Genomic DNA, 21,355 nt, shown 5'->3' on the forward strand with positions numbered 1-21,355 from the left:
ATACACAATCTGCAAAAATGAAAATTGGGACTGAATTAATTCTGAATTCTTCAGTACAAACTTTCTCTCTTCTCTCTGTGACTCTTTTAACATTTTTGTTGAAACAGTATTGTTTCTAAGGCAAAACTTTAATGAAGCTTTTTAAACTATTCTGCGGTGAAAAGTTAATTTTAATAGTTGTCTAACCCATCTGTAACTTTTCCATAGCCTAAACAGGTTTGTTGACATGTTTAAACTCTAAGGTTCAACAAGTAATCTTACTGTCTGTAGTGACTAAACTTATCATTAACATCCCCATGGTAACTACTCCATGCTTCTCTTTGTCTTTCATAGCATGCCTACTGGCTAGTAATGGAACATGAGAAATAAACACATTCCCTGATCTTTTATTAGAAGCTGGAAAAGAAAATCTGACCCTTGGGTTCTGCAGTTAAAAATACATTACAAGTGCAAATAATAAAGTCAGCATGAAAAAGAACGGAGTATAAAAATGAAATAGTTTGAGTTAAAATTTGCTCATTACATAACATTTAATTGTTAGTTTATATTTTCAGCACATTGGGGACCTTTATTGCTTAGCTCTCGTATAGTAATCGGGGTAATAAAGACAATAGCAATTTAACAGGTTTCTTTGAAGTACGTGCAGTTATCTGTTAAGTTCTTGCGGAATCTGATTGTTAAAGGTAAGCTATGGTCATTAAATACATCAACATTTTTAAGGACATTATAATAGGCATCACATACTGTTATAAGCAGGTAAATAACACCTGACTTTTGGAAAAAGAGAAACATATCAAAAAGGAGGTTTTAAATAAAACAAATATAGAGAAACAAGAACCCAAACAAAGTCTCAGTAGCAATTAATCGCACCGCAGAACTTGCTACTAATTCATTATTAGAGGTCGCTAACAAATGTTCACATTTTCTGCCTTATCCTCCTCCATAATAAAAGGAACCAACCCAGCACAGAACTGTTAATTGAAATGTTAATTGAAACAGAAATCAGAAAACCAAAAACTCATATTAAACTATCTTTTGGTTGTATTATCCTTTATGTATTAAATACCATGTTATACAGCATTCTACAGATATTGTTTATCATTTATCAATGGAATTTATAACCTAAGTTCCCTGTTATGTTCACATGACATTCACAATTGGTTGGACTGATAACCTACATTGAGACACAAGGGGCTACAACATGGAGCTGGTCACTGCTCCTATATGTATTTTGTGGTCACAGCCTCATTGCACCCCCACCTAATGGTTTTAAAAATTAGTGGTGAGCACAACTTTCCCTTCTTTGTTATAGTTATACAGGAGCAGTGACCAGCTCCTTGTTGTAGCTCCCACCCTTCCCAGCTATAGTCAGGTGATCCCACTGGTGTCTAATAAAAGGGCAGCCAAGTTTGGGAGTTTTACTTTGAAAGCAGCTAGTAAGTTGCAGGTAAAACTTAGTCCCTTTGTAAAATGTATAATAAAGCAATAGAATTCTTAATGAATCAGATTTAAATTGAGCGTAGGACTTTGCGCCGTTTCGCTTTGCAAATTTTGCGAAACGGCCGTTTTTGGCGCCGGCGTCCGTTTTTTGAAAAAAAAAATTTCGACGCCGGCGAATTTTTGCCGCGAATTTTTGCGAATTTATTCGCTGGCGGTGAATCGCGCAAATTTGCCGCGAATTCGCGCCTGGCGAATAAATTCGCCCATCACTACTGGCCAGATATGGGATGACTTTGACGTAGTTGGCCAGCTTAAATATATTGCAATATATGGACAAACAATCCCTGTGTTGTTTAAAGGGTAAGGCATTTTTCAGTAGCAGTATGCACAAAATGTCTCTGTCTTAAATATATTGATAATGGGTTGAGTGCAGAGGACTCTTGTATTTTTCTATATGTTTTTTATGGTCACAGCCTCATTGCACCCCAGCCTAATGGTTTTAAAAAATAGTGGTGAGCACAACTTTTCCTTGTTGGGTTAAAGTAATAGTATAGATGTAGTAAATAAGTTGTGTGCTTTGGCCATGTCCTGGGATAGTTATCCCAAAAAGGTTGTTGGAATATGTTATGTTACACAAAAATCCTATTGAATATTGAAGTATGTTACATGGCCTGGACTGATTTGTATTTGACTGTGCATGAACACTAGTGTGTCTGTGGAAGAATAAAGTGTTGAAATCAATTAACGATTGGCAGTTGTCTGATGATTTCTGGTATCAACTGTCACACCAAACACCAAAAAGATCAATCATTGTAAATCCCTTACCCATTAAACCCCAAAACCCAATCTCAAACCGACTTTAAGACTTAGTTATTGTATCTATTTTTATTCTAATTGCCCAACTCAGCATCCTTAACTCAACCCAACATAACAGCATCCCACAGCCCACTGGTGAACTGAGATAACGGCAAATAACTGAGATATCTACTCCTGTCGCAGGAGGTGGGACATTAATATGGAATGCCTAAAATGTACAAAAAGTATCAATTAAGATAAACTGCTATTACCTGGGACTGTTTCACAGTAAAAAAAATGAATCCCTCCCTCAGCTCAGTACAAGTTTAGTGTCCGCTTTTTCTTACAGTATGAAGGAAGACACTTCCTTGACAGGAACTGGAAGAATCATGAAAATCTCAGAGACAATGGTAAATGTCATAAGATACAATAAATGCACTTGAACTAAAGATGTTTATTATGTGATGACACATTACATGTAATCTTGTAACATTAAGGGGCTGATTTATTAAGCCGTGATCTTTTCAAATTGTTCTTTTTCACGACAAAAATCTGAAAAAGTTGCAGGAAAAAAATTGCCGGATTTATTATGTGACAAAACAATTCCAAAATAGAGAATTTTACTTACCTACTTGACGTAAATTCCTTTTCTTCTAGTCCCGACATGTCAGTACACATGGGCCCCTCCCAGACCTGGAGGTAGGACCTATAACATAGCCAATCAAAATGAATCATGACCTATAAGACCACATGACTTCCTCCTCACCACAGTTATACTTTTGCCATAGCAGTACAGTAACCAAAATAAATAATTGGGATGGGAAACCCTGTACTGACATGTCGGGACTAGAAGAAAAGGAATTTACGTCAAGTAGGTAAGTAAAATTCTCTATTTCTTCTACGTCCCTCCATGTCAGTACACATGGGATCTACCAAGCCATGCCCCGAAAACAAGGGGTGGGAATAACCAACATAAGGCAAAAACCAAACTGATGCTAAGGAGGCCCTGAGAAATAAGGCCAGCATCACATCCATCCAACAGGGGAGCTGATAAAATGTATATCTCCTGAAAAAGGTAGATAAAAGGCACAAGAACAACATGTCCTAGGACATGGTAAACGATCGACAACAAGAGCTACAAAACTAACCACTAAATTACAGAGACCGGCACTTGAGGATCAAGCATTGCAGATTAAGAATAACCATATTCTGCTTAAACTAAAACACCCTAGAAACCACCAGGAAATCAATCAGATCAGAAACTAAACACCAGTGCTGGAGAAATACACGATCCTCAGCAACAGCAAGTGGCCCTAAAAAGACTTGGCCCACATTAGCCTAGTCCTGCAGCTTAATGGAAGCAGCTCAAACCAGTGCTGACCGGAGTCAACTGCACACCAGAGATCAGCCCAAGATCCACCAACTCCATGCTAATAATACCTAATGAATACTTAACTAAATGAACACCAACTCTGGGTTATCCTAAATCAGCATATCATTATAACCATTGTAGAGCCATGCTGTTATGGCCCAGTATCTCCACCAACCACCAAATCTAAACTGAGCATACAACAACACAAGGATAAGCTGCTGAACCAACCAATGTGACTTAAGACCATCTACCAGTAAGATATGCTGTTGTCCCAGCCAAATGATACATAAGCAAGCAATGGGACCCAATCCAATTACAGTTCTAGAAAACACCCACTACATCTCAAGCTGCACAATGCTACAGTTTATGCAAAAAATGAAACAAACCTGTGACCATACATAGAAGCTACTGAATCCAATAGGCTACTGAACCAGCCAACAGCTGGGGTCACAATCCAAAAATCAGGCATGCCAGAAGCTTATAGCCTACAAACACTGGTACCAACCAGCAATGATGCACAATCCACTGGCAGAGAGCCAACCAGCATACATGCAACCAGTGGTGGACCAGCCATCTATTATGTATTCCAACATAGATGTGCAAGGCCATTGTCACACTAGCAGGCCAAGATGCCCGTCAGCTGAAGTGTTTGCAAAACACCAGAGTGGAATTCTAATACACAAGCAATAGTACATAAGACAGCTATTGTGAATGCCACCCTTGGGGACAAGGTCATCAACTGCACTGGCAACTGACACAAAAGTCAATTTCCATACATGCAACAACGGAGCACAAGCCAGTTGTTGAACTTGCAAAACCCTGGTCCACAAGCCAGCCTTATTGATAATAAGCAGTGGCATACAAGACCAAAAACAATGCATGTAAGGCAGAAGCAAAGGTTAACTGTAAGCCGACAACATATGACCAACCTCAGCTGCTGAATACCAATCAGCAACAAAATTAGCTATGGGCTGTGAAACTCAGAGCAAACACCAGCTGATGGTACAACCCATGTTAGATCCAACCAAATAGTCAATCATGCCTACTGCTGGTGTCACCAGAACCATGCCTGCAAGGATAGTAGACAAGACAAAACCAATGGCTGTTGGATTGCCTCCAAAAAGCTCACAGGTAACAATGTGGGAAGCCCACACCTGTGTCTGTTCCCAAAAAGCACTAGATTGCATCTTGTGCCTCGCTGGGCATATAGCAGGGGGGCTATTTTAGCACATGGCTAGGACCATGGGTATGCCCATACCTGCACTTCTTCCCAATAAGCGATAATTTACAGATTATGCGTCTTGAGGCATCAGGTAAATTCTTCTCCATTGCCTGGGAATCATCCCTCTATTTTTTACCTCGGTGTGGACACAAACACAAAAAACCCCAAAAAAATACAAGAGAAAAAAGAAAAGGCTCACAGGTAACAATGTGGGAAGCCCCCAACTGTGTCTGTTCCCAAAAAGCACTAGATTGAATCTTGTGCCTCGCTTGGCATATAGCAGGGGGGCAATTTTAGCACAGGGCTAGGACTATGGATATGCCCACACCTGCATTTCTTCCCAATAAGCGATAATTTACAGATTATGCGTCTTGAGGCATCAGGTAAAATCTTCTCCATTACCTGGGAATCATCCCTCTGTGTCCACACAGAGGAAAAAAAAATAAACAAAAAATACAAAAGAAAAAAAAAACTGTCTTTGATTTCTCTCAAGATTCACCAAAAAATAAAAAGGGAGGAGGGAGATCCTACCTCCCTGTCCAGTAGGACAAAAAATAACTGTGGTGAGGAGGAAGTCATGTGGTCTTATAGGTCATGATTCATTTTGATTGGCTATGTTATAGGTCCTACCTCCAGGTCTGGGAGGGGCAATGCCCATGTGTACTGACATGGAGGGACGTAGAAGAAAAAGAAATACTCTAGCTACAACCTGTTGAAAACATTGCAGATGTCCCTTTTTTCAACTGGAAGATCTTTCTTTGATTTGTGGTTTTAGAGGTTTTCTTATATTTTTGACACCATCTAATATTTTTGCAGCAATATGAAAAAGTCAGTTTTTGCAACTTTTCCTGTTTGTACTTTTTTATTCTGATTTTTCAATAAATTTCATGACGTTTGTAGTTTTAAAGAAAGTGAGTTTAGTTGTGGTTTCACAAAACTCTAAAACCACTGAAGTCTGACCTTTGGTTAACAGGCCTCCACGTGTTCGTTAACTCAACCTGCATAAAACGCTCTAACGTATAAACAGGGGTGCTTTGCCAATGAGGCGAGTTGAGGCTGTCGCCTCAGGCGGCAGCTCCCCACTAGGTACCAGGGGCAGCAAAAATGCTGCTCCTGGTACTTTAAGAGCGAATTTCCAGGGGAGGGGGGGGGGCAGCAGCAACTGCCAGGATCGCCCCTGCGTATAAAACGACTTAGCAGTACTCAAGTACTTTAATTATAATGCAAAACATTCAAGTATTCTATATTTGAACAAATACACTTCATCTTTTTTGATCTTCATACAGCACATATTAAAAAGATGGAGCTAAACTCACAATGTTGATATCTATTTTGAAAACCAATTTTGCTCCTTTATTCTGAGATATTTGTCGTTTAACAAAGCCACACTGCCTACTGAATTTCAGATTAAAATCAAACAAACTGAGTGAACTGTATATGATGTATCAATGTGTGAACTCACAGTAGTATGCCTAAGCAATACCACACATCAGCAGGACACAATATAGTACATTTAATTAAATACATTTTTTAATTCAAAAATGTTCACGTATTTGTGCATTCGACTTGAATAACATTAATTACATTTTAGACTTTTAAAGTTGTTGTATTAAAATCTGTGTTAAATTTACTGACTTCAGGTATGCCAGATTCAGGTATTTATAATGATAAGTATTATAATGTAAAGCAATGTAAATTAAAAAAAAACTATTTACAATACAATTCTATTAAAAAATAATGCAGCTCGTTATATCAAAAGATAATATGCCCAGTAAATTATATTAATAAGTACAAATATTAAAGGAAAAACAGTCCTTGAGTAACGATCAACATTTTCAGGATTTGCCACTTTAAATTTTTTCAGCTTGATTTTTTTAATTTTCAACCGTAGTTTAAATAAAAGTGAATGTTTCTGTGACTTTATGTCTGGTGTACATTCAGACTGATTTTTTTTTCCATTAAGTTGCTTCGAGTCAAAGGTTATTAAAACTGAGGAGCCATCATTTTGAGGTTCTTCCAAAGAATTCTACAACAGAAACAAAGCGTAAATGCTAATTTATAAAATATGTACAAATATTTTTGGGTTTTAAAAAAATGGCTTTTGCCTCTTACACCACTTGACAAAACAACATTCTTAACAGTCATACAGAAAATTATATAAGAGTAGATTCATTTATGCAGCCACAAAAATAAGGTGAGTTTACTTGACAATAAAATATGTATATATCCAATTACTAAACAGTACCTTTATTTCTTCCGTGTTGACTGCAGATTTTAGTTCACCGCAGTAATGGGCAAATGCATATTCCAATAAAGCAGCAAAAACAAAACTAAAGCAGATTCCAAGATAAACATCAACAGCTTTTATAATGCAGTTAGCGGTTGGAAAATTGAATCGAGAACCCATCAATATGGTGGTCATAGCCAAAACAGTTGTAACTCCTAGAACCAAACAATAATATAAATGAGCAATTTATAACTGCATATGTCATCGTGTTGTAAGAAAGTAAAAGTTAATTTAATAGGGAAGGAACAATTAAATATCTTACCAAAACATGTTCTTGCAGGAACTGAAGACATGGATATCCAAAATGACACCCAAGAAAGTATAACAAGCAAGGCAGAAGGTATGTAAGTCTCCAAAATAAAGTAGACAACGTTCCTTCGAAGTATAAAATACAATCCAAGCCTCGGGTAAGTACCTTTTAAAACAAAAAATATTTCCAACTCTTATTATAAAATATATAATAATATATTTAAACTAATGTAACCAAGAAACTAATGTAAAGATTATTTTACACTGAATTTTAAAGGACATGTAAAGCCTACATTTTTGTACCATGTATATAAGTTGGACATATCTTCCTTACCCAAGTCCCCATCCACATCATTTGTACTGCATATACCCCCTCCATTTGCCAGCACCATCACATTTTCCTAAAACAAATATCAGCTTTCACCCAGCAGCCATTCACACATCATCAGTAACACGGACATCTGCAAACAGGAGATGTATGCTGTATAGTTCATGCAATGCAGAATTCCGGTTTACACAAGCACAACATACTTTGATAATAAGTTCTGCTGGGGTTGAGGTGGTTAGGAGAAAAAAATAGGATAGGGCAGCTAGATTTTTTATGGGATCCAGAAATGCTCTCTTCATTGGCTGTTAGACTGCAAGGGTTTCTTTAGTAATCTTAGCTGAGAAGAACTGAGCATGCTCATAAGTTAACAGCCAAAATTAATTCCTGAGGGAGGGGGCAGAGTGGGTTAGAGGAGAAGAAGGGTTTCTAAGTGATTAAGGGAATGCTGCAGTTTTGCTGTTAACCTTTTAACAACCAGAGTGGCAGGTATCTAAAGATTTCAAAAAGACTGTAACTCATTACATTTTGAGGGGGGGTTACATGTCCTTTAAGGTGTCCAACTTGGCACACTTTATCCTTCCTCTGTTTTTTTATTGGTTAGGGCATTATTTTAGATATTTATATTGATTACATGTGACATGCTGTTTTATAAAGTGTCTTAGAACAAACAATTGAAGTATTATTTAAATGAATGTTACCACTGCATATTTGTATGTTGACAACATTAGTCTAGCTTTTTACCTAATTACCATAGGATTACTAAACACATTGACTGTGTTTTCTTTGTCATAAAATTCCCTAAATAGTAAAAGGACCCCAGAAACTCTACAATATGAGGAAAGAGTAAGTCCAGTTGTCCAAATTTTTGGTCTGCGCATGTTAAATCTTACTAAATGAGCAACATCATCAATAAAACAAGTATATGTCCAGTTATAGATATAGGATCTGTTATTCTTAAACATGTTATCAAGGAAGCACCAAATTTTCGCAAAGGGCATCTCCCATAGAAGTCCATTTTAGACAATTCTCATTAGTAAAAATATTTTCCTTTTTACCTTGTACTTGATGGTAACTAAGCTGCATAAATCCATATTGGTGGCTAAATAATCCTATTGGGTAAATTTAATGTTTAAGGGAATAGACATTCCTCAGCTGCAAACACCACAGGGCCGATTCCCTAAAGGGCAAAGTGACTAACGCTAGCGAAAATTTCCCCAGGGTGTCGTCATTTCGGACCTTCACCGATTTCCTAAAGGGCGCTGGCATCACTATGCTAGCCAAGGAGATAGACGCTAGCGTTGCTTCGCACTCTAAGGCCAGGCGAATTTTCGTTCTTGCGAACGGACGTAACTCCGCAAATTCACTAAGATGCGGATTTTACTGAATGTTACCGCATTCGCCAGACTTGCCTTCACCAGCTCAGACCAGGCTCAGTTCAATGGAGTGCATAGGACTTCCTCTATTTTAATGCAAAATCCAAAAAATACTGCATCTTTTCCTTTTTCGAAATTTTTTTTTTCCCCCGCTGGTTAGGGAATCTGCCCCAAGGGTGATGCTAGCCATAAGCTGGAGAAATTTAATAGAAAGTCTTACCAGTTTCATCTTTTCCTTCAGAGGTTTTAGTGTAGTACTGTTCAACTGTGTACTGAGCAAGCTGTAATTTATCCATGCCACGTACAGAGTCATTAGCCCTCATCCAGGCATATGTGAGATCTTTATCACTATAGCCCCCTAAAACAGAAAGTATAAAAAAATCAAATTACATTATATTCATTGACTATTTTTGTGTAGATACATTCACATTTCCACCTGTTCATGTCCTTTTGGGTTTTAATAAGTATTTTGTTTAGCAGACCTATGGTATGGTGATCCAAATTACTGAAAGATCTCTTATCTAGAAAACCCCAGGTCACATCTATTCCCAGATAATAGATCCTATACCTGTATTTATGAATACTTTTTTCTTAACCTTTAAAATACAGCCCTGCCTACAATCAACAAGACCAGTTGGTCTTCTCAATGCAGAAGGATCCAATCAGAAGATAGTGTGCATAGTGTGTAATGTTACCCTTTGGTCTCATGTACACTAGGCTCTGGGTGGTTCCTACTGCACTGAGAAGACAGTGTGGCTACATAGATTTCTTAAAAGAAAACTATATCTCAAACAATGAGGTCTCTATAAAAAGATATTGCATAAAACAGCTCATATGTAAAACCCTGCTTCATGTGAATAAACCATTTTCATAATAATATACTTTATTAGTAGTGTGTGCCATTGGGCTATCCTAAATACAAAATAACCATTTTAAGTACTAAAGGCTGCCCCCTGGGATCATGTAATTCACTGTGCACACATACATGGTCACATGAGCTTATTAATGGACAAAGTTCTGTCTTTTACTTCCGCACTTCTTCCTGTGAAATGACATCACTAAGCTCCGATTATAACTGATGACATCACTAAGCACCGTTTATCCTATATAATAAAGTTGAAGTGTCTCTGCGTCCAGTCCCTGTGTCCGTGGGATTGCGCTACTGCGCATGTGCCCTACGGACTGTCTCTGGCGAATTTTCTACATATGTTCTAGCGCCCGTTAATTTAACGAGCTTAATTATGGTTAATGGGTGTATTATAAAAGTTAATATGATAGTAAACCAGTTAATCAAAAAACGGTGTGTTAATACTTACAACTTTCTAGTTGTAGTTTACATGTCTGTCTGTCCATAGGGTATTTGGTCAAATCCATATTACATGCCACAGTGGTAGTAATCCTACAAAATAAGAAAGGGATATATTCAGCATAGTTAATTGGCATGGAGACAACACCAAAACAATAAACAAGAGGTTTATGTGTGTGTGTGTGTTTGTTAATTGGGCCAAGTACAGGTATGGGACATGGGATAAGGGGTTGCCCCATAATTTGGATCACGTACCGCAAAAATAAAACATGAAATTAACCCAATATGATTGTTTGCTATCAAATTGAAGCATATAAGCAGCTTAGTAGCTTCTTTTTGTAGTAGTTGGTTTTATTCTGTTCTCTCTCTCTTTGGGTTATTAGCTTCAGGTTAATGAGCTTTGTCTGTTTTTCCAAAGCTGATGTTCTTTCTGCCTTGACACAGCTATCCTGGCACAAAGCTTTGTATCTCCTCTCTTGTTTGATTATCTGTTGAATGCCCCCAACACTTATGTCCGTTACCAGTGTAACCAGTTCAACATCCCTGTCCCTGTTGAACATTTTTGTACAACCCACCAAACATGGGAAGAGGTTATAAAATGGGGACTATGTCAGCCTGGATTATTTCGCAACATAGTAGGTCAATAAATTTTGCATCCAGATTTTTTTTTTTTTAATTTTGCATCCACTTTGCACTTGTGCTTTAATCTGAGCTCCCCCCACTGAAATATATTTTTAATTATAATGCTTCTTTATAACCCATACATCTTCAGTTATTACTGAATTAAGCTAACTTTTTTGCTTCTTCTTCAGAAGAACATCAGTACATTTTGATACTGTGCATGGACAAGTCCAAGGCTCTTAATGGAATCCTTGGGAAATAAAAGGTTGTGGCACAGGTATCAGACAGAAGCAAAAGAAACTGTACTTTAGTTGGTAGTTCCTAGCCAGTGCCTATAAAGGCAAATGTGTAATCATTATATCTTAAATATACTGGCACCTTGAATCTTTATTGAAGCACAATTAACCACAATTGTTATACAAAATGCAGTATAGAGAACTATGTATTGGAGCAAGTACCCTTTGTGAATAGTATTTAAGGGCATGCAAAATAGAATGCAATTTCAAATGAATGATGATGTACTGGGTCTTTCCTCATAGGCATTTAACAAACACTAAAAAATAGTGGCAATAGGTCATAATAATGAGATTCGTGCAGTGGTTCCCAAACTGAGGGGCTGCCTCCCCAAGCAACTTGAAGTAATGTCAGGTGAGCTCAGCCTAAAAGTAGAACTTGAACATCAGTTAGGGGGGATAACTACAATGAAAAATTAACTGATGTGCTAGATGTTCTTGAAACTGTGGTTAAATATGTTATACATCAGTATTGTCCTATACGTGCAACCTTGTTATGATCTAAGGTCAAACCTGATAAAAAAAATTTGACCTGCAAAGGGTTCTTGAACTGTAAAAGTCTGACAACCACTGGATTAATGACTTTTGTAGCTTTGAACAGAAAGAGATTAAACTAACATTCTGCAAAATGTAGAGGAAATCAGACAATGCATTTCTTTCTGGAGCATTCCGTAGGATATTCTTTTACTTACTGGGGATATAATATAATATTTGCACATTGTTATCCCCTTCATACTTTTTGGGTATACAGATCATCAGGCTGCAGACTTGAAATGCAAGGGCACAAATTGTTTTCCGAGCATTGCCTCTTATTTTTAAAGGAAGGCTAGAGAAATAGAATCACCCTCCTTGGAGAAACCAGACAGACAGATGTATGTGCAGAAATGTGAATTTAAGTTTTGTTACAAATGTTTCTTGGTGCTAGATAAACTTTTAAAACCTGAGTTATTCTTAAAATATATATATTTTTCCAACACTACTCCCCTTATACATTGTTTGTACGAATAACAAATGTTTCTTGATGCTAGATAAACGTTTAAAACCTGAGTTATAACAGTATCCCTTTATCCCTCATGTACTTTTAAAGGGAAAAACATGATATTATAGACTGTAAGGCTTATTTACAAAAGCAGTGCGTGCTACTAAATGCACCAAAAATGTGTTATTATTACCCTGTATGTTTCTGTGAATTGAGTGCAAGATGTGGACAACATATGGAGAGTCGCTTCCAGCACTCCATTGTGCACATTGTTAATAACAGGATTACTGCTTGCCAATAGTCAGTTGCAACTGTTCACACAAATTGCCAGATTCTGGAATAACCACCATGTTCAGGGTGGCAGTAACACTTGGATTCACATTCATGATTGCATGCACATGGACAAATCAGAGAAGGCTGGGCAGGTGTATTCTGTAAATACATGGAAGTGCAAGAGCTGTGCATTTTTGGGCGCAAGTACTTTTGGTGTTGATACACTCAAGACTTTGCATCCACTTTCAAGCTCCACACTTGCTTTCATAAATGAGTCATTGGTTTGGTTTTCTTTTCTTAAAACAATAAAGTATAATTGAGCAGTACCTGATAGCATACAATACAGTGCCATTAGCAAAAAGCCGTACGAGGCGGTTTTCTACTGTCACATCATGTAAAAATGACTTTTTAGAGTCGACAATATATGTGTCTGGGACCCAAAGGGATTCTACCAGCCGGGCATCCAAAGTAATGCTTCTGTTGCCTTCAAACACAAGGCGCTCATCTGTCCACCTTTGCCGTAAAATAATTGTGGCTGTGTAATCCTGGTAAATTAAGATTGAAAAATTGCTTAGATATTATTGAATCATTATTGATTACTATGCCCTGATTCTAAATGTTCTAGTTTCTTCAGTCTACCCAAAGTTTTACCGCCAACTGGTTTCCTAACCATCTCCTGCTTGAGGGCAGTAGGTTTAACCATCTTAAGGAGCATAAATGTTGCCTGCAAGTTCTTTTCATGGAAGAGAGAACGGATATATATGTTGACTTTACAGTAAATCTGTTTCATTACCTTCTCAGCTAAGCTGCTTCTGCTAGAACATGAGCTCATTCTCTATCTTTTCTAGGGCAACAATTCTGTAATGTGGTGGTCATCCAATAGAAGGAATTGATCAAATGAATAGCTGGCAGTAAGCAGCCATGTTTAGGCAGCAAACAAAGGCAACCTCAATATATTTGTCACCTGAAGTGATAGTAAAACATTATTACTGGCATTTCTTAATGTGCTCCTCTGAATCAACAGTGTCTTGTCCTTCACCTGATGATTGTAATATCATTATAAATGCTACTTCATGGGAGATATATTGAAAATTTGATATATGTTAATATGCTTCTAAAAGAATCACATTACTCTTCAGCAATCTGTCTCTCTTCATGCAGCATTGTGTTGGAGTTGGTTATTTTGAAATACAGTTAGCTCTATTTCATTGTCTAGGTAAAAATATATTTGACCTAACTAAGGATGCACCAAATCCAGGATTCGGCTCGGTATTCGGCCAGGATCCTTGTGCCTGGCCGAACTGAATCCAAATCCTTAAAACCATGTGACTTTTCGTGCTCCCTTTTTCCCTCCCCTTCACTGATTTGCATATGTAAATTAGGGTTCCGATTCGGTTCTGTATTTGGCCAAATCTTTCACAAAAGGAATCAGGAATTCGGGCAAATCCAAAATAGTGGATTCGGTGCATCCCTAGACCTAACTGTTAATCAAAATCTGAATCTGACTGCTGCATAAGGAGAGACAGATTGCAAAGGGAGATATACTGAAAGGTAACTTGATTATTTTGAAATCGTACATCATTTTTAATTGCTTATATTTCAAAAATATTTTCTTTCCATGAGTTTAAGCTCATATTATTATTTTTTGGGATAGTTTTGCTGCAGAATTTAGACAATATCGAGAACACACTCTGCACCAATATCCTGTTTACCCACAATAATACATTCTTGCTGAATTCCATGGACCAAATGCCTGCTGAAAACGAATCAAATAACATTAATTGGAAGGGCAGGCACACGATGAAATATGTGCATCTGAGCCACTAGCCAATTTAATGGAAGGTAGCAGGAATGCTCTTCCTTTCAGCCAGAAATCAGTATAGTCCTTGCATTAAAAAAAATGAATCCCTTTTCATGCATAAATTTTAATGGACATTTAAATCTAAAAATGTTTACATTTTCATTAGTCTTATATTAATTTAAAAAAAAAATGCTCTTTTATTTACTCACCATATTTTCTTCTGAAACTGCATTAATGCTTGCCACTTCAAGAGTTACTGCTATTTCAATAGGCTTTTCTAAGGGCAAAAGAAATTCATCTTATTCTTGAATTCGAAAGTCTGTTGGTAAGTAAGGTAGCGCTAATTAAATGTGTGTGTGTGTGTGTATAACTCATCTGTATTTTATTTTTACAGGATTAAACTTATTGCATTATTGACAGCCTTGGTGTTCTAATTCAGTTAAAAAGGTATGAATGAGAGGAACAGCTTGAAAAGCCGCCATTTATATGAATTTGTATTTACTGGTTCTGTAAGCTGTTAATGAAAGTGACGGCAGACAACCTAAATACTAATGTTGCAGCAAATAAAAGGGTAATATACTGTATGAGAAATAACCCCAATTCTCTCCCACAAAGCAAATGCAACAAAGACAACAGAACAGCAAAAAAAGGGGAAACTCTTCCTAATTAACCAGAATGCAGCCTCCTTTGTCTGTCTTGAAAAATGTAGGGAATCATTTATGAATGTAATATTCGTACCAGCTGCCCAAATTTATGACAATGTAATTCTTCCATTTACAAGTATTGGCAACTAACGTATGTAATACAGTTATAATACACAAAAGCCATGAATATCTTGTAAATTATATCCTTATAAACGGTGAGTAGTGATGTCATCAGTTATAAACGGTGAGTTCTGATGTCATTTCTGTTACATGACTCACTGAAACGTGTGTATTATAATAAATAAAGTACCCCCAGTTGTAAAATATGAGGATATTAGAAGTTACCTCGGAGTTCCATGACCTGTATAAAAACACTCGGCCTTCGGCCTCGTGTTTTTATATGGTCATGAAACTCCTCGGTAACTTATAATATCCTTATATTTTACAAAAGGGGGTACTTTATTCACTATATACTTCTAGTACAAGGATATGACTTTATATAGAATAAGCAATTGCATTTCATAAGAATCTGTTGTTGTTTATAATTGACAAGGGACATTTAACCCTGTCATTTTCAGAAGAATTAACATTTTATTTGCGTTTGCTACAAAAAGTAAAAAAAAAAATGTGTTGTTTCACTGACATACATGAAACTAAACATATACGGGGGAATGTAATAAAAGTCAGTAACGGAAAAACTATTCACAATGTGAAAAGTTATGCCATTGCACAAACAATTTTTGCTTTGCGCAAATTTAAAGGAGAAGGGAAGGTAAAAACTAAGTAAGCCTTATCAGAAATATATCTAAATATACCAGTAAACCCCCAAAGTAGTGCTGCTCTGAGTCCCCTGTCAAAAGAAACACTGCATTTCTTTCCTTCTATTGTGTACACATGGGCTTCTGTATCAGACTTCCTGCCTTCAGCTTAAACCTCATTGCCCTGGGCAACAGCATGCTCAGTTTGTTCCTCTTCCCCCCCCTTCTCTGCTGTAATCTGAGCCCAGAGCAGGGAGAGACTCAGGCAGGAAGTGATGTCACACCATGTTAATACTGCAGCTCCTATCCTAAACAAACAGAGAGTTTCTAGAGCTTTTTACTCAGGTATGGTAAAACATTCTACAGAATAAATATAATAATAATCTATTGGCAATAAAATGCCTCCGTAGCTTTCCTTCTCCTTTAATATAGCTTTTGCGAACCCAGAATCTGTTTAGCGACCACTTCCGACAGTGGAAGACCATTTGCGAATTTAGTTTGCGCCAATTGCGCAGTCAATGTAATAAAACTTCTTACTGAAAAAGTCGTTATGTTTGCTCCAAAAGATTACGACACCTTCAAGCACTTCTTGAGAGTGCGCAATTAAAATTCGGAATGGTTTAAGGATCAATATTACATTGTAAGATGTGGATTTTTATGGTGTGAATTGTTTTGCTCTTTGTGACTTTTATTACATTCCCCCTATAGAATTTAAAAAACTAAATTTTTCATAATATAGAGACACATATTAACATATATGTGTTTAAAGGAGAAGGAACATAATTTACCACTTGGGGGTGCCAAATGTTAGGTTCTTCCAAGTGATTGTATTGACTTACCTGAAACCCCAGGCTGGTGCTTCTATCAGCAGAAAACTGCACTGGCCCTGGGTTATACTTTTGTAAGAGACCTCCTAAAACCATATATTGTGTTAACAATACGATTCTGACAAATTCCAAAATAAATGAAAGACTAAGAAAATGTCTTTCTATTCAAAACCAAAAAACTTCAACTGTTCTGAAGCAATTTTTATGAAAATGTCATTTTTCAGCATTTTATCTTGTGCATGGGATTAAGTACTAAAATAAAAAACCTATTCAATATGAATGTCAGGGCTCTTCTGAGGATTTTGAGGTATATGGCATGTAGAACATAATGCAAAAACATTTTCATCTGTTGCAAAATCAGCACCCGGCAAGCATTTTATGTATCATAATAGCCTCTAAGAGTAAGATAACCCCATTAAACCATATTCTGCTCAGTGCACATTCTGATAAATTCAAAACTGGTAAATCTGTCTTTCTAACCCAAACTACAAACTGAAAGCATAGCTAAATTTAGGGGATATGAATTTGAAAAATTGTCAAATTTTATAGCACCTTATCTTCCATGACCAGCATCAGACTGGGCTAGCAGGACACTGGGAGAAAACTTAAACTGCATCCGCGACCTGCTGCCTGCCCTACGGGGTGCAGTGGCCATAGGCAAGCAGCAACAAGAAAAAGGACATTCACGGCGGTGGGCTTGCAATTTTTCTTATTGAATTTGTATATGAATGGGTGGCCATGTCAGGTGTGCAGCATCAATGATGGCTTTCGCATGTGATTTAACGTTGTGTATATTAGTGTGTCTTGCTAAGGAAGCCCTGTTATTACTGTCTGCTTAAGGCAGATGTTAAAGGGGATATATATATTGTATATACAGAAATATAATAATTGTCATTCCTTGTGCTGAGGGGAAGCAGGGGTGTAGGGCCAACGGATGCTGGTGGCAGGTCCTACTTAATTTGATTCTCAACACAGAGCAATGCAGCACTAGCTGTAAAAAAATGCATTTCCGGCATTTCTCCCACTAGACCACAATAGGCTGCACCTCCTGCAATTCAAAAAGACCTGAGTGCTGCCATCACCACAAAGGAAAACAGTCAGTGAAAGTAGCTCAGGGGAAGCCTGCTATGATTTGAGAAATATATTATAGAAGCAGAGCATGAGGTAGATTTTGGTCTATTTTATTCAGTGCTTAATTAATGGCACACTTGTGTTTTGTACTTTAAAAGTTTCCCTTGAGTCCATGTACCCTCTACTTGCTGTGGCTTGTGTACAATTACACAGAATTCATCAGAGTGGGTTTAAATGCTCTCAGAAGGTAAAATGAGCTTATATTTTAGGGCTTTGCACTTGGTGAGGTAACAACAAACAGAATGAAGAGAAGAAAGGGGTCAGCAAGAACAATACATACTAAAAGGAATCGGCAGCAGAGGCCCAATACATGAAAAACTCACCACACAGCGCAAGATAAATTGACTCATTAAAGAAGGAGACAGCAGGAGGGGCAATAATCCCAAATAATACAAACAGTAGGAGGACTATACAGTGATAAAAAGAGAAACAGCAGGAGATAGATACATCTAGTATAAAAAAGAAACAAGTGCAGGCAGAAAATGTACTGATGAGTAGAGCCTACCCACAAAAGACATATATACTTATATACAAAATATCCTGGGAATGCTGCAGCCCAAACTAAATTTAATTTCAAGGAAAACGTTATTACACATGAAAAAAAACCAAAATTAAATATGCTGAAAACAGTCAAGGTTATATGTTGGTATCCGGTAACACATCAGCTTGACTTAAAAAAGATGCTTCAAAAGCGTTCCTTCTAAAAATGACCACAAGATGGAGACATTAAACCAGTAATCCAGTTTAGTACTATTTCAATTCATTGAGAAGGTTTAAATAAGGCTCAGTGTGTTCACAATTATTCTATTATTAGGTTTCCAACAGGTTCGTAAAACAAAACATATAAAATATGCATAAATTATATAAGGATAGAAAAGTCGATTGGTCCAAAAACCTGATACCCTTCACCCGTTCTCTATCTTATGTGTCCGATAGCCCAGCAGGGGGTTCTAAACAATTTATTTGTGAGATTTCTGATTAATAAAAACATGTAAATGAGTCAATACCATTAAAATTTGGCCTCAGATACTTATTGTAGTCCTTCATAAGAGTCTGAAATCCAGTTAGTGCTGCCATGTCGTCTCCTTTAAGCATAAGCATGTTGCTAAAAAAACAAAGGCAAGTTGTTAGCTGAAGGTTCCTTTCAATCATATTAATGAATGTCATTCTGAATAGTCCCAATGTTGTACTTAAAGGGGTGGTTCACCTTCCAAACACCTTTTTCAGTTCAGTTGTTTTCAGATTGTTACCCAGAAATAAAGACTTTTTTTCAATTACTTTCCATTATTTATTTCTTGCTGATTTTCCAAAATCTAAGTTTAATGTTGAATGTTCCTGTCTCTGGTGTTTGAGTCTGGCAGCTCAGTAATTCAGGTGCAGATTCTAAACTGCTAAAATTTTGCAACAATTAGTTGATACATTTCTCAGCAGCATCTGTGGTATATTAGCAACTAATGTATCAATTCTAACCGCTGCCTGTAATGAAACGCAGGGATTCTGCTCAGCAGAATCAAAGGTCAGAAATGTATCAACTAAATGTATCAATTTAGAACAGTTTACAGGGTCGGCGACCCCCCTCCCAGAGCTGCTGTAGAATGTAAAAAATGATACTTTGCACTTCAATATTAGAAAAACGGTGACACATAGAAAATAGAAAGTAAGTCATTTTTTTCTAGTGATCTATCGGAAAACAATTAGTTGTTTGAAGGTGAACCACCCCAATAAAGGGCCACTATCCCCTAAAATCTGGTTCCCCCACCTGGAGATGTGGGCTAACAAATTAAAGAACAGAATTGAGCTCTCTAAAAGCTGTAGGTTGGGGCTCTCACATGTGCATAATAAGCGTTTGCCGCAGCTTATTATTTGTGTGACATATGATTCTAGGATATCTGACCAATCTACGTAACACACATTCACATAATAAACAACCTAGAGCACTTGCTCATTGTGCACATGCGTGTGCCCCAACACGGCTACCTGCACCTGGGGGACCAAAGAGCTTAATATGGGACTTTTACTTAGAAAAATACAACTATTTGTACCATTGGGAGATCGCACCTCTAATTGGGGGAAACCAGGAAGGAAGTGTAAACATTTTTTTCTCTAGTTTTAAGTATATCACCAATGTTTAATCTGCATATATAATAAATCTGTAATAGCAGCTTCACCTGCTTTTAGGTTCAGCCAATAGGCTACAGTTAGTGATGAGCGAATCTGCACCGTTCGCGAAACGGCAAAAAATTTGCGAAACGTCGGCGGCATCTTATTTTTACCAGCAGATTTTCGCGGCCGTTTTGTGAATTTATTCGCCGGGACAATTTGTGCCTGGCGAATAAATTCGCCCATCACTAGCTACAGTCCATTGACAATTCATTTCATGAGATAAGAAACATCTTATGATGTTGCTCTGCTTAGAAAATGAAGCTAGTGATCACAGAGGAGTCAGCTGACATTTCTCTTTTCAGTTCTAAGCAGATCAACTCAATAAGAAATTTCTCTTCTCGCAACTCAATTACTTTGGTAGTGTAAAAACTGCAGACATCTTGAAAACCGGAAAAAGAATTAATATAAATTGCAAAAGTATATTCCGTTTACAAAGCAGTATTGATTGGTCAAATCATTTTTTCAGACCTGAGACAATGAGTTCTTTGGTATATTCGGGACCTGGGGCTTTCCTGATAAGGGGTCTTTCTGTAATTTAGATCTCCATACGTTAAGTCTACTTAAAAATCATTTAAAAATGAAACCCAATCGGATTGTTTTGTCTCCAATAATTCTATCTTAATTTAGATCTAGTACAAGGTACTGTTTTATTATTAAAAGGCAATATGTTTTAAATTATTAAAAGGCAATATGTTTTAAAATTTAAAATTATTTGATTGGAGTATGGAGTCTATGGGAGATGGCCTTCCTGTAATTCAGAGCTTTCTGGTTGACCGGTTTCTGGATAACAGATCTCATACCTGTATAGAAAGTCCAAGATAAAATATAGAACAAAACAAAATGTGCTATGTCCCGGTAGGATGCAATAAAAATCAGCAAAATAAATACAGTTATATGATTATTCTATCACCAATCCTTTTTTTTTATTATTACAGAACGATAAATAATTATTAGCTATTTAAGGATCACTAATAGCTATAATATTATGACTGGAACAAGGCAGTAACATTATAGTTGTAAATAAAATGTTTTTCCTTTTGGAAAAAGGGAACATTTTAATGTTATCTACATATGTCACTAGTCTTAATAGAGAAAATGATCACACTATCAAATACATTACTAATAATATCTGCTGAGTACATTTTTTTTACCTTTGTAACTGAAGAGACCAAAACAAGAGCACGCAACAGGATCTGCAGAACATTTTAAGGTTCCTGTCTCTGTAAATGGTAGATACGAAGTTCAGTATATCAGCATGTTCCCAACAAGAATTTCACTCCCAAAGCCTTTGACTGGCTGCACCAACTTTGCCCATCCCATTTATGTTAATTGATTAAATGCCTTGCACTTTCATGCCAAGTATGGGCTATTCCATATGTTATGTATCGCCATTGGAATATTTCGGATTAGTATCACACATACTGCTTGAGGCTTTCTTTCTTATACATTAACATGTGCAGTAAAAACAACAGGGTATAGCAATATAATCTCAA

At 37.0% G+C, this 21,355-nt stretch overlaps 1 protein-coding gene across 1 annotated transcript; it reads right to left on the bottom strand.

Moving 5' to 3' along the window:
• Nucleotides 1-5,989: 5,989 nt before the first annotated feature.
• gabrp.L (gamma-aminobutyric acid (GABA) A receptor, pi L homeolog) lies at nt 5,990-21,145 on the bottom strand. The gene is made up of 9 exons (XM_041586147.1): nt 21,014-21,145; nt 18,707-18,804; nt 14,549-14,616; nt 12,866-13,083; nt 10,383-10,465; nt 9,287-9,424; nt 7,379-7,531; nt 7,075-7,271; nt 5,990-6,855 (listed from the first exon to the last, which is right to left on the bottom strand). Exons 1-9 carry the CDS (start codon nt 21,064-21,066, stop codon nt 6,577-6,579), a joined length of 1,287 nt encoding a protein of 428 aa, XP_041442081.1. The 5' UTR covers nt 21,067-21,145; the 3' UTR covers nt 5,990-6,576.
• Between the last annotated feature and the right edge of the window lie 210 nt (nt 21,146-21,355).

This window comes from Xenopus laevis, chromosome 3L (assembly GCF_017654675.1).
Source record: "Xenopus laevis strain J_2021 chromosome 3L, Xenopus_laevis_v10.1, whole genome shotgun sequence".
Classification (NCBI taxonomy): domain Eukaryota; kingdom Metazoa; phylum Chordata; class Amphibia; order Anura; family Pipidae; genus Xenopus; species Xenopus laevis.

Coding starts and splice junctions, on each gene's coding strand:
- gabrp.L (XM_041586147.1), bottom strand. CDS start 21,066: ATGTTCTGCAGATCCTGTTGCGTGCTCTTGTTTTGGTCTCTTCAGTTA. Junction 18,805..21,013: donor TGGTCTCTTCAGTTACAAAG/GTAAAAAAAATG, acceptor TTGTTTTTTTAG/CAACATGCTTATGCTTAAAG. Junction 13,084..14,548: donor CAGTTTCAGAAGAAAATATG/GTGAGTAAATAA, acceptor TTAATTTACCAG/GATTACACAGCCACAATTAT.